At 44.7% G+C, this 26,169-nt stretch overlaps 1 protein-coding gene across 1 annotated transcript; it reads right to left on the bottom strand.

Moving 5' to 3' along the window:
- Window positions 1–547: 547 nt before the first annotated feature.
- LOC144596244 (carboxypeptidase O-like) lies at window positions 548–25,232 on the bottom strand. The gene is made up of 11 exons (XM_078404455.1): window positions 25,138–25,232; window positions 19,583–19,658; window positions 14,149–14,273; window positions 13,307–13,418; window positions 13,116–13,217; window positions 10,540–10,644; window positions 8,421–8,531; window positions 8,158–8,248; window positions 3,142–3,344; window positions 2,692–2,776; window positions 548–865 (listed from the first exon to the last, which is right to left on the bottom strand). Exons 1-11 carry the CDS (start codon window positions 25,230–25,232, stop codon window positions 594–596), a joined length of 1,377 nt encoding a protein of 458 aa, XP_078260581.1. The 3' UTR covers window positions 548–593.
- Between the last annotated feature and the right edge of the window lie 937 nt (window positions 25,233–26,169).

Genomic DNA, 26,169 nt, shown 5'->3' with positions numbered 1-26,169 from the left:
TAAAGATAATGGGTAGAAGGAATAGCGAGGAGATGAAACATTTTTCACCCAGAAGATAGGAGGTGAGTCCAGAACTCACGACTTGAAAGGGCAACAGAGACTGAAGCCCTCGACATTTAAACAGTATTTGGAATTGTGCTTGAAGAGTTATGGTCTGCAGGGCTGTCAACTTTGTGCTGGATGGTGGGATTGGGAAGGATAGCACTCTTTCATCTAGCACAAACATAGTTGAGTAAATGGCACTTGTTGCAAATGGACGGCTGAGGCAGCACCTTCAGAGCCCACCACCAGAAGAACAAGTGCAGCACATGCATGGAAATACCACCAGCTGGAAGTTGCCCTCCAAGTTACACAGCACCCTGACTTTATATTTGTCACTTGGTCATAATCTTGGAACTCCCTTACAATATTGTAGATTTGCCACACCTCAAGGAGTGCAAAGGATAAAGAAAGCAGCTTACAACTACCTTCTCATGGGCTACTAAGGACAGGCAAATTAATGATGACTCGGCATGTGAATGAATAATGATTGTTTTAAAGTTTGTGATTCTACAATTCGATGTCAAGCCTGACAGTTATCTCCCATTTTCATGTTACGACAAATTAACAAAATACACATTTAATAAACAAGAAGACAACACATACAACCACAGGGCTACAACGCCTGGAGTGGAGTTCTGGAAATGTTTCTCATAGTTGTACTCAATGATGGTTGTCACAGCTGCCATTGTTTCCTCACAGCAGGGCTGGATCTCATTCTCCGGGAGTAGGAATTTATACGTCCCATTGTCTCGGAGCTCAAACGTGTAGGAAAACTGGAATCCAAGATCGCCTGCCCAGTCTCGAGAGGAACCGGATGAGGAATCTAAAGGAGGAAATGTTTAGTATGTTAGAGCTGTATTGTTTTAGCTCCTGTACAAAGATATTACAAAGGCACTTCCTCCATTCCCAGCCTCAGGACATCACTACAGAAGATTCCTGCAATGATGCCTTCTATTCCCAAACATCTTCAGGTGCTTTATCATTAACCCTCCTTCCAACTAAGGTCACAAGTGGGGATGTTTGTGCAATGTTCGATTCCATTCCATCTCTTCATGTCTCGCTCATTCTCGCAGCAAGGTGGAGACAACTTACAAGCATGGACTGATTTGCGGCCTGAATGTTAAAGACTGGACAAGCATCTCAAGCAACTAAGAGTCTAACCACCTACCCTGTCATGGAGTTTATCCCATCAAGAACCTGACAAGAAATTCATTTGGACCAGCCACAAAATACCATGGCCACAAGACCAGATGAGAACCTGGGAGTCATTCACATCCTGACACCCAAAAGTCCTTCCATCATCTACAGGGCACAAGTCATGATGGAGAATTCTACACATGCCTGGATGATAAAAAGGTGCGACAGACGAAACTGCCTAATACTGCACTTCAAATATCTTTTCTTTCCTCAAACAAAAAACAGAAAATTCGAGAAGCTTTCAGCAGACCAGCAGGGTCTGTGGAGAGAGAAACAGAATCAATGTTTCAGGCTGAAGATCCTTCAGCTGATTTAGGCTCATTAACTCCATTGCCTTTTCCATTGTGTAAGCGTTACTGTATCTGAGCTCGAAGCTTCTCTCTATCTTCCCTTTTTTGGGGCATGAGGATACTCGAGCAGATCATTTCCATTCTATAGGAGGTCATTCACAAGGTTATTTATCCTGGGATGTTGGCTGACCTGCAAGCAATTGAAAGCTCTCTGTGAGGTCAAATAACCTTATCCATTTCCCTTTGGCCAGTCAATTTCAGGAACATGTCCTCCACTGCTATGCAATTCAAGCATCTCATTCTCTCATGAGTGCACTATTTATTCTTACTTCTTTAACTTTCTCTGGCTAAGAGGTAATGGACATTTAGCTGTTCTGGCCAAAATAATGTCATACAGGGGTATGACATTATGTTCCGCCATTGTTTTATTCTTTGCTAACACTATTAATTTTGCCCAGACCTGGTCAGGATTAACATTGTGGAGTGAACATTACATTAAACTACAACTTACCATGCTTTGGTAGCCCCACGTTGTATTGTTGGAGTTACAACACCTAATACTTTATAGATATTTATGGTAGTGCATATACAGTCAGAGAGTCTGACAGCACAGAAACAAGCCCTTCAGCCCACCAAGGCCACACCAAACATCAAGCTCTCATCTACACTGGTCCTATATTCATCCCATTTTACTCTTCCCACATACGAATCAACTTTCCCCAGATTCTACCATCACTTACAATGGCCAATTAACTACCCAACCCAATCTACCAATTCTATGCAATAATATCCACTTTCTACAAAAGTTTCCATTAAGAGAATGCATGATCAATAATCACTTCAATCTGAAGTTTCTTCAAAGCCACTCTTAGTTGAGCAGGCATTTTGTTGGACAACATTCACAATTGAAAATAATGCCAGTCTATTGCGCTTATCCAATCCCCAAACCTAATAACATGTCATAAACCTGAAACATTAACTCAGTTCTCTCAAGGTTTGCTGAATGTTTCTAGCATTTTCTGTTTTTATATCAAATGTTCATCATGTGCAGGGTTCTTTAGCATTGAGTTTACTTTAGGAATGTCTAGATTTGAGCAAGACTACATAAGGGTTCTTGGGATAAACTTGCGTAAAGGGAAGGGTTAAAACGGATGCAACCTACAGAGAATCCAGGAGGAAGGCCCCACTTGGTACTTGGTCCCATGCACCTGCTCCAAAGCAGTGGCTGCCTTTTGTCCAACTCGCATCTGGAAAATAACAAAGCACCAATTCTCACTAACAAGAAAAAACTTCAGACATCAAAACTCAGTGCAGGTCATTTTATTGTCTTAGGCATGCGAGCTAATACCTTTAATTGTGTAATAAACCTCATCCTTTTACTGTAATTCTGAGCAAGAGAGACTTGCCTTGTTTTCCTTAAAGTGCAGACAACACCCTTCTCCCAAACTCCCAGTTCCTTATACTACTGTGTTACTGACTACTAGTCCTGGAGACTAGTTGAAGGAAACTTGATGTGGTGTCTAATTATGGTCTCTGTTCCTGGAGGGCTTGTTACAGCCAGTCCCAGGTCTCATCATTGCTCTGGATCTCACCCCAGGAAACGTTGTCTCACCATTTCCTCGTGGTTGCTGACTGTTGAACGTGTGTATCCGAACGGGGTCAGGATCATCTGACTGAAGGAATGAATGGTCAGATAACACAGGACCTCAGACACGTGGTGACGGAGAAAATTAGCAACTGCACGAGTCTCAGGTTCCGACTCGGGGGCTGTACCACAGTAGATTTGTGAGCAGCAATTTCTTGAAGCCCCGATGCCTGTAGTGAAAATAGAAGAATGCAATATTAAAGGAAGGTGATGGTACAGAGAAGTGCGGAACACCATTCTCACAACTGTGCACCAAAACACTGCCAGTGCAGTGGGTCTTGGTGTGATATGTACATAGCTCAGGCTGCCGGTGAAAACGTGTACTACATTTTTCTTTCAACCTCTGTCAGCACTCCCAGGCAAGGTGAGAAGCAGATACTATAAGAAGAGAGAAGCAGGATTAGGCCAAAGAGCAAGATCACAGCCCATCTTTTACATCAGTCCTACTTTACTGTACATACTCCAGGTCCCTTGATTTATTATCGAATTCCTATTATCGAAGATTTATCCGTCTCTTTCCTGAATGCACTCAGTGACTGAACTTCCACAGCCCTCTTATGTAGACAGTCCCAAAGATTCAGTAGTTGCTGGGCACCTTGCCATTTTCTACATGTCACCATCTTCCATACCCATTCTCCTAATCTGTCTTTAACCCTTGAACCCTGTCTGCACCTTCCCCACTACCCACTCTGCCAACCTGCTTCTTAACCATTTGTACCAGCATCTGCAGTTATTTTCTTATACAAACTGGCATATGTGTTGGGATACAGAACATTCATTCCATCTATGGCACTGGTGTTTAGGTGAGTTGGTGGGTGTAAAACACATATCTATGATCCCATTGTACAACTCATGTATATACATTGTGACCAGCTGAGTCCCAGCACCAATCCATGTAGCACCCCATCAGTCACAGCTGGTCAACCCCAGGGCTGGATTAACATAGTAGCAAAAGTAGCATTTGCTACGGGCCCTGCGCTAAATGCTTGAAATCGGCATCCCACCGAGCGGCGCAGTGTTGCACGTACCGCTCCCCAACTGCTGCGGTTTTAATGTGTTGGCGGGTTACTGCATGGACGAATGGGCAGCCGGCACGTCACCGCCCAGCTCCGCCGGTGGCGGGCGCATTGGCTGGGAGGCGGGTTGCTACGCGACCTCCATTGGGAGCTCTTGGAGGTGGTGGTCAGCGAGGTCTTGGAATCCCGGGTTTGGGCTGACGGTGCCGCGGCGAAAAGCTCAGCGGGTCAGAAAGAGAAACAGAGTTTATGTTTTGAGTTGGCGACCGGTCGTCGTTCCCAGATCGCTTTAAGTCGGACGGCGGAACATTGTGACTCCTTGTGTAAAGGTCGGAAGGTGGTTTCTAAAGTACAAGTGGGGATCTCTACAGAGTATGGGAAGGAAATACATCACGCCCTTGCATTGGGTGGCGATTGCAGAGTGAGCGAGTGTGGCCAGCACCTGCTCCGTGTGTATGGTGGAGCTGGAGACATCAAGGGCAGCTCTCTCGGTGTTGGTGGCTCAGGCTGCACACCATGTTCCCATTGGGGCGGCTCGGCCCCCTGGTGGCCGGCGCCTCCCTCTCTTGCAAGCTGGGCTCGCCCGCTTCGACCCCGGGCTCCACCGTGTGCAGGTTTGCTGGGGATGCTGCCTTAGTCTGTGGGTTCTGGGGAGGGGAAAGGAATAAGGAGGCCCGGCGGCTTCCCTCCCACCCAACCAACCAAACATGCCCTCCAGGGCAGCAGAGTCTGGCTCGGTTTGCCGGCTGCCGCGGGGAATTGAGCCGGACTGTCAATGGGGAACCTGCGATTAGTGTTGGGGAATGGCTCGGTTTCTGACTGTTTTTGTGGATTGGACGAATTCCCGCGGGTTTGGGCAGTTTGAGTGGATTGTGGCCCGCTGCGTGACTTGGAGGCACTGATTTAATGTTGCTGGAGCGGCATTGAATCGGTGCTTCCGGGTCACGCAGCGGATTGCAGTCCACTTGGATTGCTTGAACCTGCGGCAATTCGTCCAATCCACGGGGAGCGGTCAGGGACGGGGTCATTGACGCTGGTCGCGGGTTCCCCATTGACCGTCCGGTTTGGTTCCTTGCGGCAGCTGGTGGACTGAGCCAGACTCTGTCTCGCAGGGCATGTTTGGTTGGTTGGGTAGGTGGGAAGTCGCCGGGTTTTTCGATCCCTTTCCCCTCCCCAGAGCTTGCAGGCTGGGGCAGCGTCCTTGGTAAACGTGCACACAATGCCGGTGGAGTTTGTGGTTCAAGATTCAAGATAGCTTTATTGTCATCCAAATTGGACGAAATTCAGTCACCCACAGTCCAACAACAAAAGCATCAAAATAGGCATTAAAATTACACAACCCCCAAAACACACAAAAGAAACATCCATCAAGAAAACATCCATCACAGTGAGTCTCCTCCAGTCCTCTCCTCACTGTGATGGAAGGCCACAATGTCTTTTCCCTTCGCCTGCTGTCCTCTCCCGCGGTCAGGTTGTTGTGGTTGCAGGCCACGCCGGAAGGTCCGCCCGGGTGAGCCCGGCTCGCAGGAGAGGGAGGCACCGGCCATCGGGAGGAACAGGGGACGGGCTGCCCCGATGGGAACATGGTGTGCAGCCGGCGTTGTTGACACTGGGAGAGCTGCTCTTGTCTCTAGTCCCATTGTATGTATGGAGTGGGCGTTGGCCGCACTCGCTCGCACTGCGGTCACCGCCCAGTGTAGGGGCGTGACGTGTTTCCTTCCCATACTCTGCAGAAATCCCCACGGCATTTCTGTTGAATTTTGCACCTTGTTCTTGGTCCTCCAAAATATTCCAAATGGAATTTAAACTGGAGGTGGCGGAGTATGGACTTAAGCAAGAAGGGCTTCTTGGAGAAGTTGGCCCAATCCTGTGCATTTGAACCCTGGATTTTGGGATCTCGATGATTGTTGCCGCATTTTGTTGCGATTTCTGGGAGCCCCTGACATAGGTTGCGTAGCAACCCGCCTCCCGGCCCAGGCATCCGCAATTGGCGGAGCGGGGGCACGTGGCTGTTGGCTGGGTGAGGTCACGTGGGGCGCAGGCGATGACGTCACCTTGTCCCGTATTTAAGGCCCCCTTTATAACATATGCTACGGGCCCCACACTAGCTTAATCCGGCCCTGCTCAACCCATAACTCCTTTCTATTTTCTGCCGTTGATTGATCCAGAATATACACCAATGCTGCATGGTCTAATTTTGTTGAATCGTCTCATCGAAGGTGCGGTACGAAAATGAAATGGTTTTTGAGCATCCTTCCACTAGTTACTGCTTTTCTGCTCTCTTGGCTAGATCCACATTAACACAGCTTTATCATTTTCAGAGTTAATTTCGCCAAATCCACTGTTAGTAAAACTGGAATAAGATGGCACCATTCCCAGTTTGAGAACTGAACGACCGTGAACTCTTCCCTCTTCTATCATCGTCAGAATGAGATTTAACAACTTTGTGTGAACTCATACTTCAAACACAGTTTATGTCCAATTGAAGCCTTTTTCAATTTAGTTTAGTTTAGTTTAGAGATACAGCACAGAAACAGGCCCATCGGGCCACCAAGTCCGTGCCAACCTGCGATCCCAAGCATTAACACTATCCTACACACATTAGGGACAATTCATACATACCAGGCCTATTCACTTACAAACCCGTACGTCTTTGGAGTGTGGGAGGAAACCGAAGATCTCGGAGAAAACCCACGCAGTCACAGGGAGAACTATGTAAAGACAGCACCCGTTACCAATTATAACATGATACCTTGTGACGCCGTAGATGTATGTTTAACACCCAGCAACCCACTCAAATACCAAGGCCATGAGATGGAACGTTCTATATTGCAACACATTATAAATAAAAGCAGGAAAATAGGTATTTCTGTAAGGTTTTTTACAATCACAAGATGCGTCGAGATGGTCAGGAAATACAGCAACCTTGTGCATAGTTATGGCAACTACTTAAATTCTTCACCTTTTGTGATAAAGAGTGACGGAAATATATTGGTCAAAACTTTTGGAAGAACTGTGACGCAGCTGGTTGAGCTGCTGCCTCGCAGCGCAAGAGACACAGTTTCCATCCTGACCTCAGGTGCTGTCTGTGTGGAGTTTGCACATTCTCCCTCTGACTGCTGGGGCTTCCTCCGGGTGCTCAGGTTTTCTACACCAAACTAAACTCTTCAGAGTAATATAGTGGGAGCTTTTACATCCACTTAAAAACCATCCTTGTTTTGGCAGCTCAACCAAAGTTGATACTCCCAATCCTACAGCACTCCCTCGGTACTGTACTGGAAAGTTGATCAAGAGATCAGGCTAACTTTAAGTGCTCACATCTTTGATTTAGGACTTAGCATTGACAAGAAGTATATTTCCAATTGAGATGAGGTTGATTCACTACATGCAAGTGACTAACTAGGCTCATAACCAGTACATTTTGTGATCTGTCATGTGAAATCTGCTGATAGATACAAAATGCTGGAGTAAGTCAGCCGGACAGGCAGCATCTCTGGAGAGAATGAAATCTGTTGATTCAGCTGACCAGCCTTGAAGTGTTGCCACGTCCAATTTAAAGCCACAGTATCCACTAAACCTTCCACCGTTATTTATAAAGTGCGCTTGCTGTTGAGTGAATGATCGAAAGAGAGGCAACAAAACCAATTAGTGAACGGTGAATGGCAGTGCAGGGATAAATTTCTGCCCCATATCATCCCAAGCCTGCCGCTTTGCACAATTACATGAACAGACAAATTAGAATGTAGAGCAAGCATCACAACAGGAAAACAACTCTGGGTAACACCTTGCCTATACTGGCAGAGGCTTGGATGCAGACAGCTGCGATGGATGTACAAGAAATAACATGTCCAATCAGTTTAGGAATCTTTGGTAGGAATCTAGGATGGAAAAAAATTCTTAGAAATTCTCATAAATATAATTTTGTACATTAGAAAATATGGGGAAAGGTAAGTAGATTTCCACTTACTGCACCATTTTGCATCAAAGTTCCTGTTGAGATCGGTTCCAAAACAGGTGCTGTTGACACACGGAGACATCGATTTTCTCCACATGCGATCCTGTAGATAGAAAAGGATTTTGAACTGAACTACAGACACAGAAATGGCAATTTACACCTGTAATTTGGCAGCTGAGATGTTTTGTTCAGTGGTGTAGAAATGTGAGCAAGAATCGACCATGGAGTCCTTTTATATCAAAGCTGCATAACACACTTTGTAGGATGGTACCTACCTTTGTCCAGGAGTAAATGTAGCCATCAATGTTCAGAACTGGCAGGATGTAGAAGTCAATGTGCTGGAAGAAGCGATCTGTCTTCGGGTCTGCAGTGTAGGTTTCTAATACCTGACACACGTACACACATAAACACAAAAAGGGATTAGAGAGTGGATTGGGAATATTTGATTGCCAGCTATTTAGGGAGGTATAACTAACATTGGACTTATCTTGTAAATATCTAGCACTAACACTGAGTTTCAAAACGAATTTCTCGATTCTGACACCATGATAAACAAACTATTCACTTAAGGGACTGCAGATGCTGGAGCAAAAAAAAAACCTGCTGGAGGAACATTTGCTGGTCAGGCAGCTTCCATGGAGGGGAATGAACAGGGTTCTGACCTGAAATGTCCACCATTCATTTCCCTCCCCAAATGTTGCTAAGCCCACTGAGTTCCCCATCAACCCCTTTCTTTGCTTTTATTCTTTTATTTACTTAAGGATAGATGACTGGTCTAGTCTTGTTAATCCATCAGTCCTATTCCTTTTCAGTTATTGGATATTGATCTACAAGGGTGAGGAATCAATTCCTGGTGTCCCACTTAGTTCTAGGGTTTTAGAGTATCTACCATTCACGTTTGTACAGCGTTTCCTCATAATGAGCAGCAATTAACATACTGAACATAATTTTCACTGGTCTTGTCAATAAAGAATTATCTTCTATTTCTCAGGTGAATCTAGTGCACTGAGTATTTCTCGTTCTCTGAACAATGGAGCATCCTGATTACCCAACAAAGTTTGGCCTAGTTTGAACCTTTAAATGCTCTACTATTAAAACCCTCATCAAGTTTTCAACCACCCCATAAAGATCTGACCCAATTAGTTACCCCTAAATTTATCATTAATTTTTCACTGGGCAGTGGCACCTTAGAGATTCGGGCACTTAAATATTGAAATCTTTTGAGGAGATTTAGGGTGGCACAATGGAGCAGCGGTAGAGTTACTGCCTTACAGCGCTAGGGATCAGGGTTCAATCTTGACTACAGGTGTATTCTGTATGGAGTTTGTACGTTCTCCCCGTGACCACATGGGTTTTCTCCAGGTGATCTGGTTTCCTTCCACATTCCAAAGACGTACAGGTTTGTAGGTTAATTATCTTCGGTAAAATTATTTTGTCAATAGACAATAGGTGCAGGAATAGGCCATTCGGCCATTCGAGCCAGCATCGCCATTCATTGTGATCATGGCTGATCATTCACAATCAGTACCCCGTTTCTGCCTTCTCCCCATACCCCCTGACTCCGCTATCTTTAAGAGCTCTATCTAGCTCTCTCTTGAAAGCATCCAGAGAATTGACCTCTACTGCCTTCTGAGGCAGAGAATTTACAACTCTGACTGAAAAAGTTTTTCCTCATCTCCTTTCTAAATGGCCTACCCCTTATTCTTAAACTGTGGCCCCTGGTTCTGGACTCCCCCATCATTGGGAACATGTTTCCTGCCTCTAACGTGTCCAATCCCTTGACACCATTCTGCTTTAGTTAAACATTTTGTTCAAGATGGCCGCGCCGTTGTGTTTGGCTGCCTGCCACTGTATGTTTCTTTTCTTTTTTTTTCCTAATCAGATGTGCAGCACTTTGGTCAACCTGGGTTGTTTTTAAATGTGCTATACAAATAAAATTGACTTGACTTGACTTGACTTGACTTGATAAGCTTATATGTTTCAATAAGATCCCCTCTCATCCTTCTAAATTCCAGCGTATACAAGCTCCAGTCTTTCACCATACGACAGTCCCGCCATTCCGGGAATTAACCTAGTGAACGCCCTCATTAGCAAGAATATCCTTCCTCAAATTTGTAGACCAAAACTGCACACAGTACTCCAGGTGCGGTCTCACTAGGGCCCTGTACAACTGCAGAAGGACCTCTTTGCTCCTATACTCACTCAACTCCTCTTGTCATAAAGGCCAACATGCCATTAGCTTTCTTACCCTTGCCCCTAGTGTGTAGGAGAGTCTTAGTGTACAGAGATCACTGGTCAGCGTGGACTAGGTGGGCTGAAGGACCTGTTTCCATGCAGTTTCTCTAAACTAAACTAAAGATTCTGACTAAAATTACTCGAAGAAGATATATTTACCTCCTTCACAAACCACTGGCAGAAAGCAGGAGCAATCCATTCCCTTGCATGAATTCCACAATCCATCCAGATAATCTTCTTCGGCTTGTTGGATTTTCTACTGATCTAGAAAAGAAATAAAATGGAAATATAGAGCAGACCATTGAGGGGTGAAAGAAGTGTGTGTATCTATTTGTGTGTACATTCCTTAAAATTTGGAAAACATCAAGATCTGCACCTCTTGTACTGTGTGTGGCCTGGGAAACTTTAAGAACTGAATGTTGGAGGAGGTGCAAGTGATGCCGATGTATAAGAGTCCACATCTTGAACCCTCCGCAACTCCCTGGTTAACTCATCCCTTCCCACCAAACCACCCCCTCCCCAGGTACCTTCCCCTGCAACAACAGAAGATGCAACACCTGTCCCCATACCTCCTCCCTTGACTCTGTCCAGGGACCCCGGCAGTTCTTTCAGGTCAGGCAGAGGTTCACTTGCACCTCCTCCAAACTCATCTACTCTATCTGTTGTTCAAGATGTTGAATCTTGTACATTGGCGTGACCAAACATAGACTGGGCAATCGTTTCGGGGAACATCTTCGCTCAGCCCGCCTGAACCTACCTGATCTCCCGGTTGCTGGACACTTTAATTCTCCTTCCCATTCCTACACAGACCTTTCTGTCCTAGGTCTCCTCCATTGTCAGAGTGAGGCTAAACACAGATTGGAGGAACAGCATCTCATATTTCGCTTGGGCAGTTTACAGCCCAGTGGTATGAATATTGCATTCTCTCACTTCAGGTAGCCCCAGCATTCCCCCTCTCTCTATCTCTCCCCCACCACAAGCCGCACTTGCTTCTCGTTTTCACCCTACAAATAGTTAACAATGGCCTGTTTCCTTTATCATTATTACCTTTTTTGCATGTCTTTTATTCATTGTTCTTTATCTCTCCTTATCATGGCCTATATCTCTCATTTCGCTTATCCCTAACCACTGAAGAAGGGTTTTAACCCGAAATGTCACTCATTCCTTCTCTCCAGAGGTGCTGCCTATTCCGCTGAGTTACTCCAACTTTTTGTGTCCCTCTCTGTAGCTAATACCTTCTAAACCAGGTGGCATTCTGGTGATCCTCTTCCGCACCTTCTCCAAGGCCTCTGCATCCTTCCTGTAATGTGGGCTCAGAATACTCCAAAAACAACCCAAGCAAAGTCCTTTACAGCTGCAACATAACTGACTGACTCTTATACTCAATGCCCTGACCGATGAAAGGCACACCATATGTCTTCTTGGGCAGCTTGGACCCCAATATCACTTTTCCATAGACAGTCCTGTGGGATGGTGTGCTTCTATTCTGGTTTTGGGATTCTGGTGAGACCATTATTCGTAACTTCAAAACACCAATTATCCTTCAATGGTTTATAATGGATGTCCTAACCTTACTTCCCTGTGCCCTGTGTTAACATGAATCACAGGACCAAGACACAAACATTTTTGTTTTCTTATTGGTGCAAAGATGGGGAATCTGTGACTTTTAGAACCTATTTTTAAAAATCTTTCAGAACCTCGATCTGGAATACTTATTATTGTGCAAAAGATTGCATAAATGAATTGTAAAGTGCTTTAAAATGACCACGTCTATGTTAAGAGTTCCTGATATGTCTTAATATCATTCCTGCGACGGAGCAGTGTTGTAAAGATTGTTAACATTAAGATAAAGGTTGTAAAGTAAATATAACTGCAAGATTGAGAAGTAAAGCCTGGTGGTCAGTTAGGACAAAAATAATGTTAACTAGAAAGAATTTGCTGAAATAGGGTTACGTTTGAACGTGGAGAGTGAAAACGTGAGGGCAGTAAATTAGACTATGGTATTGATAGAAGATGGATTGCCTAGCATAGAACAAGGACATTACCTCTACTAGGAACAATTAGGGCAAGCATGCATTGAGAGATTAAGAAAACACAAGAGGGGCTAAAATATCCATAGGGCCACCTCACTGAAGCAAGCAACGTTTGTGACAAACTTCTAGAGCATTCGTGTGAGGGTTCCTTTTAAGAAGCAGCTCAGTCTGTGAGAGAGCGACCAAGGATGATAAGGAATCTGCAAAAGAGTTGAGCAAAGTAATAAATGAAACATAAAATTGATTTTAGCAAGGCAGCTCTGCAAAGAGGTATTGGTACGGGTATATTAGTGATAAATCTAACAGTTTATTATGTAAGTTGCATGTATTAAAAGAGGCAATACTGAATGAAGGCAATGGTCAAGTCTGTCTCTTGAAACCTCAGAGCTTGCCCCCTGAGTGACCATGGAGAGATCTTGCTGTCTCTTGGTGCCTTCACACCCTCTCTTCCTCTCTCTTCGACCCCATATGTTATGCGCTATCTCTTTACCTGCTAACTCGGGTAAAGTAAAACAAACTTGAAAGTAAAACAAACAGCAGGATGGTAAATTAGCAGAGAATAAGTTGCATTTAATGTAAAGCAAACTGCAGAGGAATCTTTCTCCATCAGCTGGGGCACCTGATCAGTGGGGCACCTCAGCCTGACAGAGCTGGCAGAAGGAGCAATCACAGAGCAAGGAATGAAGATCAGAGACTGGGTACCTTCAGGTAATACATGGGCCGGTTCTGGTAAGTGAAACCCAGCAGATGCTTTGAAACCAAGTGCTTGTAGTTTTCCTTTATTTGCTCCATCCAGGAATAAATCTGGAAGTTTGAGAAAACAAATGTAAAATGTGGTTTAAAAACAAAATATGAAGAGACCTTGTTCTTTCTGTTCCTTGTCCGAGTCTCACCTCTGCCATTGGATGAAACGTGGTGTAGTTGTGTTCTATGACGCTGCGCGATCGCCTGGTGTTACTCCGAAACTGACCATCCAGAAGGTCTTGAATATTTTCTGTTAAAACCCTGTTGAACCAGAAGAGGACACATTGGTGCAATGTGAAACATGAAAGAAAGACTCCATAACAGACTAGATGCAGGAGTGGAGAGAACAAGGTCAGATCAGTTTGCATGGAACAGAGCTGACAGTGGATACTGAGGTGAAGAGAGTGGACATCCATCCTGATGGAATGTCCAGTGGCTTCCATGAAGCCGACTCTCCATCTCTGGAACCTGATTCGTGAGACAGTGAACAGAGGTGAACACCTGTCTCCTGCCCTGCAGTATACATTATGCCCAGCATAATGTTCATAAGTTCATAAGTTATAGGTGTAGAATTAGGCTATTCGGCCCATTGTCTAAGTCATTCAACCATGCCTGATCTATTTTTCCCTCTCAATCCCAATCTCTTGCCTTCTTCCCATAACCCCTTACACCCAAACTAATTAAGAATCTGTCAATCTCCACCTTAAAAATATCCATTGACTTGGGCTCCACAGCCTTCTGTGGCAATGAATTCCAGAGAATCACCACCCTCTGACTAAAGAACGTCCTCCTCAATTCCTTCAGAAAATGAGATCATACATTGGAGAGCCTCCAAGATGCTCAAGAAATGGGCACTAAGTGCAGGGCATTAGACGATATTGAGTTGGAAGTTGCAGTGACAACTTGTCCAGATTACAGAAGGGTTAAGTAACAGCCTAGGCACAGTGCCACAGGGTCAACATCTGACCAACAATCCATCACTTGCACCTACTTGTGTTGAAGGGCCCTTTTCTTCAGTTCACTTCGAACTTTGCCAACTGCTGATGCTGGGATCCGAGCATCAACCTCAACCCCAGGATAAATTCCCTCTGGTGACTGAGGCCTCCATAAATCAACCTGAACAAAGCAACAGAACATGGGACACTCGATAACAGAGGCAATCAAACTCTTCAGATTGCACTTATCATAAAATATTAACTTTTTAATCTCAACAATAATTGTTTTGAAGTTATTCCAGGAACATTGAGTAACAAGACACATTTCAAAGTTCAAGAAAGTGCCACAAACATAAACAAAAAAACTAACACTGATCTCCTTCCCCTTTTTTATGGCTGAGGGAGAGGATGAGGTGCATTGGAGCTCCTTCAAAGAGCCCGCATAACTACATTGAGGTGAAGCATATCTACCTGTGCTTTACTTTTCAATTTAACTTTACTTTTAACAGCCTTCTCCTTTCTTGAATTTTCTTTACTTTTCATTGTTTCAATCCTTCAATCAAAATTACTGATTCAATTCCATTTGTCATTGGTGCTTTATTGTTATCAATCAAGGTTAATTATTGAAGGTAGACACAAAAAGCTGGAGTAACTCAGCGGGTCAGATAGAAACATAGAAACATAGAAAATAGGTGCAGGAGGAGGCCATTTGGCCCTTTGAGCCAGCACCGCCATCCATCGTGATCATGGCTGATCATCCACAATCAATAACCTGTGCCTGCCTTATCCCCATATCCCTTGATTCCACCAGCTCCTAGAGCTCTATCTAACTCTCTTTTAAATTCATCCAGCGAATTGGCCTCCACTGCCTCCTGTGGCAGAGAATTCCACAAATTCACAACTCTCTGGGTGAAAAAGTTTTTTCTCACTTCAGTTTTAACTGGTCTCTTTATTCTTAGATGTGGCCCCTGGTTTTGGACTCCCCCAACATTGGGAACATTTTTCCTGTATTTAGCCTGTCCAGTCCCTTCATAATTTATTCGGCTCTATAAGATCCCCTCTCATCCTTCTAAACTCCAGTGAATACAAGCCCATTCTTTCCAATCTTTCCTCCTCCTATGACAGTACCGCCATCACGGGGACTAACCTTGTGAACCTACGCTGCACTGCCTCAATAACAAGGACATCCTTCCTCAAATTAGGAGACCAAAACTGCACACAATACTCCAGATGTGGTCTCACCAGGGCTCTATACAACTGCAGGACCTCCTTATTGTAAAACTCAAATCCTCTTGTTCTGAAGGCCAACATGCCATTAGCTTTCTTCACTGCCTGCTGTAACTGCATGCTTACTTTCAGTGACTGGTGTACAAGGACACCCAGGTCCCGTTGCACTTCCCCTTTACCTACTCTGACACCATTGAGATAATAATCTGCCTCCTTGTTTTTGCTGCCAAAGTGAATAACCTCACATTTATCTGCATTATACTGCATTTGCCATGCATCTGCCCACTCACTCAACCTGTTCAAGTCATCCTGCAACCTCCTAACATTCTCTTCGCAGTTCAAACTGCCACCCAGCTTTGTTATCTGCAAACTTGCTAGTGTTACTTCTAATTCCATCATCCAAATAATTAATATATATTGTAAATAGTTGCGGCCCCAACACCGAGCCTTGCGGGACTCCACTCGCCACTGCCTGCCATTCAGAAAAGGACCCGTTTATTCTTACTCTTTGCTTCCTGTCTGCCAACCAACTATCAATCCATGTCAATACCCTACCTCCAATACCATGTGCTCTAATTTTTCCCACCAATCACCTGTGTGGGACCTTATCAAAGGCTTTCTGAAAGTCCAGATACACTACATTCACTGGCTCTCCCTCATCCATTTTACTTGTTACATCCTCAGAAAATTCCAGATTTCCCCTTCATAAATTCATGTTGACTTGGACCAATCCTTTTACTGGTATCCAAATGCGCCGTTATTACCATCTTAATAATTGACTCTGTCATCTTTCCCACCACCGATGTCAGGCTAACTGGTCTATACTTCCCCATTTTCTCTTTTCGCTCCTTTCTTGAAAAGTGCGATAACATTAGCTACCCTCCAATCCACAGGAACTGATCCTGAATCTATCGAACATTGGAAGATGATCACCAATGCGTTCACAATTTCTAGAGCCACCTCCTTGAGTACCCTGGGATGCAGACCATCAGGCCCTGGGGATTTATCAGCCTTCAGTCCTATTTGTCTACCCAATACTATTTCTCACCAAATGCAAATTTCTTTCAGTTCCTCTGTCTCCTTAGATCCTCCGTCCTCTAGTACGTCTGGGAGATTGTGTCTTCCTTAGTGAAGACAGAACTGAAATACCTGTTCAACTCTTCTGCTATTTCATTGTTACCCATAATAATTTCACCTGTTTCTACCTTCAAAGGACCCACATTTGATTTTACTAATCTTTTTCTCTTAACATCAACCTAAAGAAGCTTTTACTACCCTTCTTTATATTCTTGGCCAGCTTACCCTCGTACTTCATCTTATCACCCCATATTGCCCTTTTTGTTAACTTCTGTTGTCCTTTGAAAGTTTCCCAATCCTCTGGCTTCCTGCTACTCTTTGCTATGTTATATATCTTTTCTTTTAGTTTTATTCCATCCCTAACTTCACTTGTCAGCCACGGTTGCTTCGTGATCCCCTTAGAATCTTTCTTCCTCTTTGGAATGAAATGATCCTGCATCTTCTGGATTATGCCCAGAAATTCCTGCCATTGCTGTTCCACCGTCATTCCTGCTAGGATCCCTTTCCAGTCAACCTTGGCCAGCTCCTCTCTCATGCCTTCATAGTCCCCTTTGTTCAACTGCAACACTGACACTTCTAATTTAACCTTCTCCTTCTCAAATTGCAGATTAAAACTAATCATATTATGTTCACTACCTCCTAGAGGTTCCTTTACCTTGAGTTCCCTTATTAAATCTGGTTTATTGGACAACATTAAATCCAGAATTGCCTTCTCTCTGGTAGGCTCCAGTACAAGCTGCTCTAAGGATTCATCTCGGAGGCACTCTACAAATTTCCTTTCTTGGGGTCCAGAACCAATCTGATTTTCCCAGTCTGAAATCTCTCATAACCACAGTGGCATTACCTTTGTTACATGCCAATTTTAACTCCTGCTGCAACTTGCACCCTACATCCAGGCTACTGTTTGGGGCCTGTAGATAAGTCCCATTAGTGTCTTCTTATCTTTACAATTCCTCAATTCTATGTCACCCCTCGCAAGGGACTGAATTTCATCACTCACCAACAGAGCTACCCCACCTCCTCTGCCCACTTGCCTGTCCTTTCTATAGGACGTATTACCCTGAATATTTAGTTCCCAGGCCCAATCCTCCTGCGGCCATATCTCTGTAATACCCACAATGTCATACCTACCAATCTCTAACTGATCCTCAAGCTCTTCCACTTTACTTCTTATACTTCGCGCGTTCATATAGAATACTTTTAATCCATTACTCGCCTCACCTTTCACATCGATTCCAATTTCACTTGGCCATACTCTCCTATCCCTTCGTGAGCTTTCTGGCCCGTTAATTTGGGGGTCTTTCTTAACTTTTCCTATACACTCTTTCCCTTTAACTCCATCCTTGTCTATTCCATTTGCTCCTCCCCCCCCCCCCCCCCCCACCCACCTGTGTTGCAGTGTCAAACCTGCCTGCCAGAATGATGGTCCCCTGCCTGTTGAGGTGCAACCCATCCCTTTTGTACAATTCACCCTTACCCCAAAACAGATCCCAGTGGTCTAAGAATCTAAATCCCTGGCCCCTGCACCAGCTCCTCAGCCACACATTCAGATCCCCTATATCCCTGTTCATGCCCTTATCAGCACAAGGAACTGGAAGCAAACCGGAGATAACCACCCTGGAGGTCCTGCTTGTCAGCCTTCTTCCGAGCTCTCTAAAGTCACACTGCAGAGCCTCTTTTTTCTTCCCGACGTCATTTGTGCCAACATGCACTACCACTTGCGGCTGCTCACCTTCACCCTTGAGGATGCTCTGCAATCGGTTCGTGGCGTCCTGGATTCTGACACCAGGGAGGCAACACACCATCCTTGAATCCCGCTTGTTGTCGCAGAAACCCCTGTCTGTACCTCTCACGATGGAGTCCCCTACTACCACAGCTCTGCCTGACATCGGTCTCTTCGGCTTTGCTTCAGCACCACGTTTTGTCTTACAGACCTGTCCGCTGCGTCTCTGGAGAAAAGGAATAGGTGATGTATCGGGTCAAGACCCTTCTTCAGACTCCGAAACGTCACCTATTCCTTTTCTCCAGAGATGCTATCTGACCCGCTGAGTGACTCCAGCTTTTTGTGTCTATCTTTGGCTTAAACCAGCTTCTGCAGTTCGTTCCTATACACTTAACCATCGAAGGCTCAGCTTTGTACGGTGCTGAGCAGTGACTTGAACATCAAACTCAGACCAGTGCAGTACAGAGAGATCACTGCACTCTCACAGGTTGCATCTCTTGCATGAGAAGTTAAAGCTGACCATGTTGGCCCTCCAACGACAGAAACAATCCATATTGGAATGCACCATAGTTTAGCTTCACAAGTGCTTGGCCCAAGATCACAAGAAATTGAAGAGTTGTGGATGCAGCCCAGTCCATCTCACAAACCAGCCCTCCCCCCCGCCCTCTCCCCCGCCCTCTCCCCCGCCCTCTCCCCCCGCCCTCTCCCCCGCCCTCTTTCCCCAAACCCAACCCCCCCCTGCCCTTGACTCTAACTAAATTTCATTCAGCCTTGGGAAAGCAGCCAACATAATCAAGAACCACTTACACCTATCATTCCTTCTCCTCCCCTCCCCATTGGACTGAAGGCATAAACGTTTGAAAGCATGTGCCACCAGATTCAAGAAAAACTTATTCCCTGCTGTTGGCTGACTATTGACCACAACTCTCACATGCTAAGGATTTACTCCCAATCTTCCAATCTACCTCATTGTTGGCCCTTGCATTTTTTTATCTGCACTTTTTTTGTAGCTGTAACAATTTCCCTTTTTATACTATCTGTTGCACTCGTGTATGGCATGATCTGCCAGCAAGCGAAGCAAACCTTTCTTGGTACACGTGACAATAATAAACGAATACCAATACCAAAGAACCCTGCGGCAGTGCTTGATGATGCACAGGTGTGCTCTGCCCAGTATCCTGATCAATGCTTATCCCTCCATCAGTGACGGCTAGACAGTAGCAAACTAATCTGTGACACAAGCAGTCATTGGACCAGAGCACAAAGGTGTGAAAGTAATTTTGATCTGACTGACGATGACAATGGATACATTGCATCAATAGTCGTTAATCACTAGTTTCTAAACCAAGTGTGCTGTGAGTGGGCAGTAAATCTCCGGTTTCTAGGAAAAATGTAGCCCTTCTCATCCTATCAGTTTCATGTGATTACTGTTGATCTGGAGCCCGGGTAATTTCAGAACTGACCTGCTCTTCCTCCACTAGTTGTTTCAGGAACTCCACATGGTTGGAATCCACAGGGATGACCTGGAGAATCTGGTCCCTGAAATGAGAGGTTTCTTTTCACAATTTTAATTTCTCCTTGTATCCTATTGCATTACTTAATCATTTGTAAAAATATCAAAAACACTAGAAATATCCAGACAGCATCTGCTGATAAAAAAACGGAGTTAACATTGCTGGGTGATGACTTTTCATCAAACATAGAAAACAGTTTTGATTAAGTATTTATCAAAATTCACATTGACAGCTTTCTTTGGGGAATATCTTAGGCTCCAACTTATTCCACATTCATTTTAACTGAAATTCCACACTTTAGCTTTCAGGTCCACGATTACAATCTGATGAAAGGTTACCAATGTAAATGTTAACCTGTTTCACACTGAAGAAGGTGCCAAACTTGCTCGGTATTCTCTTTCCTGTTTGTATTTTTTTTATTTCAGGTTTCCAGCATTTGCAGTTTTATTGCCTTTGCATTCGTACACAATTTTTGAAGATAGTAAAATATAGTAAAAGATAGTAAAATACCTCCTGGTATTAAGAAAGGAAATAAAGAAAGGAAATCGGGGATCGGGAGTTAATATACAGTAGGTCGGCAAACACAATTCTGATGGGACTTAGTTCAAGGATGCCAGCAGGCGAATATTGAGTTTTCACATTTATAAATGGAGAAAAATCGGAGAATTCAATTATTTATAATTCTCACCATTATTTAGCCACGGACCTGTCCCGTGTGAGTTTCCTTGTAGTCTCCTTCTTCCTTTGCTAGATCATGTAGAGAGAGCACTCCAACGTACAGGTTTGTAGATTAATTGGCTTGGGTTTGTATATTTGGTATGTGTAAATTATCCCTTGTGTGTGTAGGCTTGTTTTAATGTGCGGGGATCGCTGGTCGGGGTGGACTCGGTGGGCTGTATCTCTAAACTAAACTAAACTGAAGTAGTTGCTTCAGACTCCTTTTTGACCCAGCCACCTTGAGGTGTTTGATGTGTAGGAATGAACTGCAGACGCTGGTTTACACCAAAGATAGATGCAAAATGCTAGAGTAACTCTGTGGGACAAGCACCTCTCCAGAGATGCTGCCTGTCCCGCTGAGTTACTCCAGCATTTTGTGTCTATCTATGGAGGTGTTTGATGGTAGCTAGGTAGGAATGCCCCTCGTAGTTCAACACTCTCCCCTTTGAAATGCCTTTTACTTCTCCATCATGTCTCCCCAAAGTGACAGAGCCATTTGATCAGTTGCTGCGTGCTGAAGATCGAAACATCTTAGCTGTGAGCAGTGGGATTTAATCAACTACATCTGTGACAGCACCATGTGTTCCACCACAGAGGTAGTTGATTAAATCCCACTGCTCACAGCTTCATAACATACATCAGATTTACATCAGAGTAATGACCCCAAGGAAAGAGCACTGTCGAATAGCACTGACACCTTTAATTGGATTGTGTTTGTTAGCGGATTGCTAAACAAATACCTGCACCTTCTTTATCTGCTGAATCACCTTAAGGGCCAGTCCCACTTCGGCGATTTTTAAGGCGACTGCAGGCGACTAGGCTGCCGCCGCGTGGTCGCCGGTGTGTCACGGGGTGTCGTGGGCATGGTCGTGAGTAGTCACCAAAAAGTCGTAGCTTTTTTCTGGTCGCCGCGGAATTTTCTCCCTGCTTGACATTTTCGGCGACTGCTGGCTTGACGCCAATGGTCGTAGCTTGTCATCTCCTGTCGTGGGCGCTGTCGTAGGTTGTTGCCTGGTTGTCGCCAGGTGACTTTGGTTGTCGTCGGTGCTGATTCACCTTTTATAAGAATTTTGTTTGTTTGAAAAAAGTAAATTTTGGACATTCTGACCAAAGATTGATGTTTGAAGTTATTGTACTTCAGAGTAGTTTCTCATGGCCATCTCTTTCAAATATTTTAATTTCATTTATTTTGACCAATAAAACAAACACAAGCACAAGCATTGCACTGCATTGAAAAGCGAATTGTTTTCATTTATTTTGACATTGCACTGCTTTGGGTCTCTTCAGGGACAAGGGGTTCAACCGCACAGATCTCTTCTTGGGCTTCTTCTTCCCCATTCTTCTTGTCCTTCTGTCTTGCAGAATTTTTAGCATAAGGACCGCTTCAAGCAGCAGGGCTTGCATTTGATGTAAGAGCAATGCCATCATATGTTGCTTCCTGACAGTCCTGACAGGGTCGTAGCTTGTCGAGGGTAGAGGTAGGTTGACTTCGGTTGTCGTAGCTTATCGTAGTCGCTGTCGTAGGTGGACGTCCTAGGTGGCAACGACTGGGTCGCCGGTTGTTGGTAGCTTGCCGTCGCCTAGGTGGTAGGTTGTCATAGCTTGTCGTAGGCATTGTCGTAGACATTGTCATAGACATTGTTGTAGGGTTAAAAAAATCGAAGGTTTTTCGGCGACCTGCTATGACTTTGACAGTCGCCAGCAGTAGCCTTAAAAATCACCGAAGTGGGACAGGCCTTTAAGTCTACAAGTGCACATACAAAGCAAATAAAAATAGCATTATCAGGGCATCTTATAAACACCCATGTTGTTGTTGCTGTTATCATCATATCATATCATATATATACAGCCGGAAACAGGCATGTTGATAATCCGAAGATAGACACAAAACGCTGGAGTAACTCAGCAAGTATCTCTTTAGAAAAGAATTTCCTTCAGATGAAGGGTCTTGTCCTGAAACATCACCTGTTCCTTTTCTCCAGAGATGCTGCCTTACCCGCTTTATGCAGTATTTAGTGTCTCTATTTGGTGTAAACCAGCATCTGCAGTTCCTTCTTACACATGAACAATTTACAGAGAAGGCAAAACTTTGGCAGCATATCCAACAACTGCTCAGGGCAAGCAGACTGCCCAGCTTGTCTGGTGAAACACCTCGCCACCAGAACTCACCAACAAGCACTGACCTTGTTTGGCTGGCATTGGGAGGGGCCCTCCCACTCAGGTCCTTCTGCACCACTGGAATCTTTCTACCGATTCACGCTGCCCTCGGGAGGGCTGCTACAGAGAGGAGATAGTTGCCCACCTCTTCGCATGCAGAGTGTGAATTTTTGAAAAGGGTCTGCAGAATGATGCAAGTGTCTTTGTCACGGTTCATCCCAAACATCTCCGCAACAGAGGACTCCCTAATTTACAGGTTGTTCCCAGCGGCACATTCAGAGACCGACATCAAGTGCTGCTGGAAGATCATCTACTTGGTGAAAGACGCTCTTTGACATGCCCTAAACTTGTTGGCCTGCCAGTAGAGTGAGATGCCTGTCAGGGAATGTTGCTGACTGGCCCATTCCAGACTGTAGAAGTATGTGCTGAAGGACCCACTGAAGCTTGGTGCAGCTAACAACAAGGCAGTAGATGGGGAAGGGGCAGGGTCCACAGTCTAGCGTCTATCCACTGTAGGACATAGATGGCACAGTCTTGTGGAACGCTCCTGAAACATGTCAAGGGAAATCACCCCGGGGGGGGAGCCACCAGAGTCACAAGGACACTTGGGTTTGTATACTTGGTATAAGTGTAAATTATCCCTTGTGTGTGTCGGCTTGCGTTAATGTGCGGGGATCGCTAGTCGGGGTGGACTCGGTGGGCTGTATCTCTAAACTAAACTAAACTGAAGAGACGCTGCCTGTCCCGCTGAGTAACTCCAGCATATTGTGTCTATCCATGGAGGTGTTTGATAATACCTAAGTAGAATGCCCCTCGTAGTTCAACACTCTCCCCTTTGAAATGCCTTTTACTTCTTCATCATGTCTCCCCAAAGTGACAGAGCCATTTGATCAGTTGCTGGGTGCTGAAGATAGAAACATCTTAGCTGTGAGCAGTGGGATTTAATCAACTACATCTGATACAGCACCATGTGTTCCACCACAGAGGTAGTTGATTAAATCCCACTGCTCACAGCTTCATAACATACATCAGATTTACATCAGAGTAATGACCCCAAGGAAAGAGCACTGTCGAATAGCACTGACACCTTTAATTGGATTGTGTTTGTCAGCGGATTGCTAAACAAATACCTGCACCTTCTTTATCTGCTGAATCACCTGTCTACAAGTGCACATACACAGCAAATTAAAATAGCATTATCAGGGCATCCTATATATAAACACCCATGTTGTTGTTGCTGTTATGTTGATAATCCGAAGATAGACACAAAATGCTGGAGTAACTCAGCAAGTATCTCTTTACAAAAGGATTTCCTTCAGATGAAGGGTCTTGTCCTGAAACATCACCTGTTCCTTTTCTCCAGAGATGCTGCCTGACCCGCTTAATGCAGCATTTAGTGTCTCTCTTTGGTGTAAACCAGCATCTGCAGTTCCTTCTTACACATGAACAATTTACAGAGAAGGCAAAACTTTGGCAGCATATCCAACAACTGCTCAGGGCAAGCAGACTGCCCAGCTTGTCTGGCGAAACACCTCGCCACCAGAACTCACCAACATGCACTGACCTTGTTTGGCTGGCATGGAGAGGGGCCCTCCCACTCAGGTCCTTCTGCACCACTGGAATCTTTCTACCAATTCGCGCTCCCCTCGGGAGGGCTGCTACAGAGAGGAGATAGTTGCCCACCTCTTCGCATGCAGTGTGTGAATTTTTGAAAATGGTCTGCAGAATGATGCAAGTGTCTTTGTCACGGTTCATCCCAAACATCTCCGCAACAGAGGACTCCCTAATTTACAGGTTGTTCCCAGCGGCACATTCAGAGACGGACATCAAGTGCTGCTGGAAGATCATCTACTTGGTGAAAGACACTCTTTGACATGCCCTAAACTTGTTGGCCTGCCAGTTGAGTGAGATGCCTGTCAGGGAATGTTGCTGACTGGCCCATTCCAGACTGCAGGAGTAGGTGCTGAAGGACCCACTGAAGCTTGATGCTGCTAACAACAAGGCAGTAGATGGGGAAGGGGCAGGGTCCACAATCTAGCGTCCATCCAATGTAGTCCTGTACTCCTCAAACATGGCAAGGGAACTCCCCCCAGGGGGCCACCAGAGTCGCAAGGGCACTTGGTTTAATGATAGTTGCAAACATTACTGAGTATGGCACTCAGTAATGTTTGCAACTTGCTGTTGCAAACGGTAAGTTTGCAACAGTATATATGTTATATATACATATACACGGACTCTGAGAATGTCAGAAGAGTTTTTGCTTTGTACATATTTAAAAATTCTGAATAAAGTTTAATTTTGGAAATAAAAAAATAGTTGACTGTCACTAATCCACCAAATATCTAATGTCCCCTTCAGTTAATGGTGTCTGTTGAAAAATCCCTCCATTAGTGCAAAAAACAAATAAGCAGTACCCTTGTTGAGTGAATCCCACTACGCGAATGACAGACACAACTGGTTAAACATCTCACACACATCCAGCAGTGCAGCGTTCCAGGAGTACACAAGCAATACAAGCCATCGTTACAAGATACAGATCTCTACTAGTTATTTTCACCTTTTACAAGTACTTGGCAATTACTAATAAATATCTTAATTGCTCACATGATAAGAACATTTTATTTACTTACCCATTGTACTGAGTCTGGAAACAGTTTGTGATCAAGGGAAATATCCCTAAGATTGAGACACATCTCAGCCACCACCTCATGGTTTCAGTGAACATAATTCACTGGTATATTATCAAACAGCCACAAAAATAATTAGGAACTGTGAGCTCAACGGAGCATGTGCAGATAAAACTTTTTTTTTGCACGCCCACATTCCTATTCTTCAGATCACACTGTAAATAAAGATAATGATAGACGACAACATGTTTGTCTGAATGGAGACAATTGAGAAGAAACTCTTATTCTCTCTTCAGGGTGGACCATAGTTTAATTCAGCTTGTGAAAATATTTGATGAGTATATTGGAGAAACTGCTTCCCTTGATCAGATGTGTAGGGAGGAACTGCAGATGCTGGTTTACACCGAAGATGGACACAAAATGCTGGAGTAACTTAGCGGGACAGGCAACATCTCTGGGTGACATTTTGGGTCAAGACCCTTCTTCTTCAGAGTGAGAGTCATGGGAGAGGGAGTCATAGAGATATAGAAGGGTAAGGTGTGAAAACACAGATCAAAGGGGATGGTGATCAAGGAAAATGTAGAATGGTTTGTTGTTAGCTGATGGGAAGGTGACAACAAGACATACAGTCAGTAAAATTTAATCAGGAGGACAGTGAAACTAGTCGGAGAGCTAGGGTGGGGGAGGGATGGAGAGAGAGGGAAAGCAGGGGTTACTTGAAGATAGAGAAATGAATATCCGCATCCAGGTGTCAACTTCTCTACATCGGCAAAACCAAGCACAGGCTCGGCGATTGTTTTGCTGAACACCTCCGCACAGTCCGTCTTAACCTACCTGATCTCCTGATGGCTCAGCACTTCAACTCCCCATCCCATTCCCAATCTGACCTTTCTATCCTGGGCTCCTCCATTGTCAGAGTGAGGTCCAGCACAAACTGGAGGAACAGCACCTTATATTTCGCTTGGATAGTTTACATCCCAGTGGTATGAACATTGACCTCAGATAGCCCTTGCTTTCTCTTTCCATCCCATCCCC

This window comes from Rhinoraja longicauda, chromosome 8 (assembly GCF_053455715.1).
Source record: "Rhinoraja longicauda isolate Sanriku21f chromosome 8, sRhiLon1.1, whole genome shotgun sequence".
In the NCBI taxonomy this organism is placed as follows: Eukaryota; Metazoa; Chordata; class Chondrichthyes; order Rajiformes; family Arhynchobatidae; genus Rhinoraja; species Rhinoraja longicauda.
The sequence above is the reverse complement of the archived record's forward strand: the minus strand, read 5'-3'. Positions and strand labels throughout refer to the sequence as shown.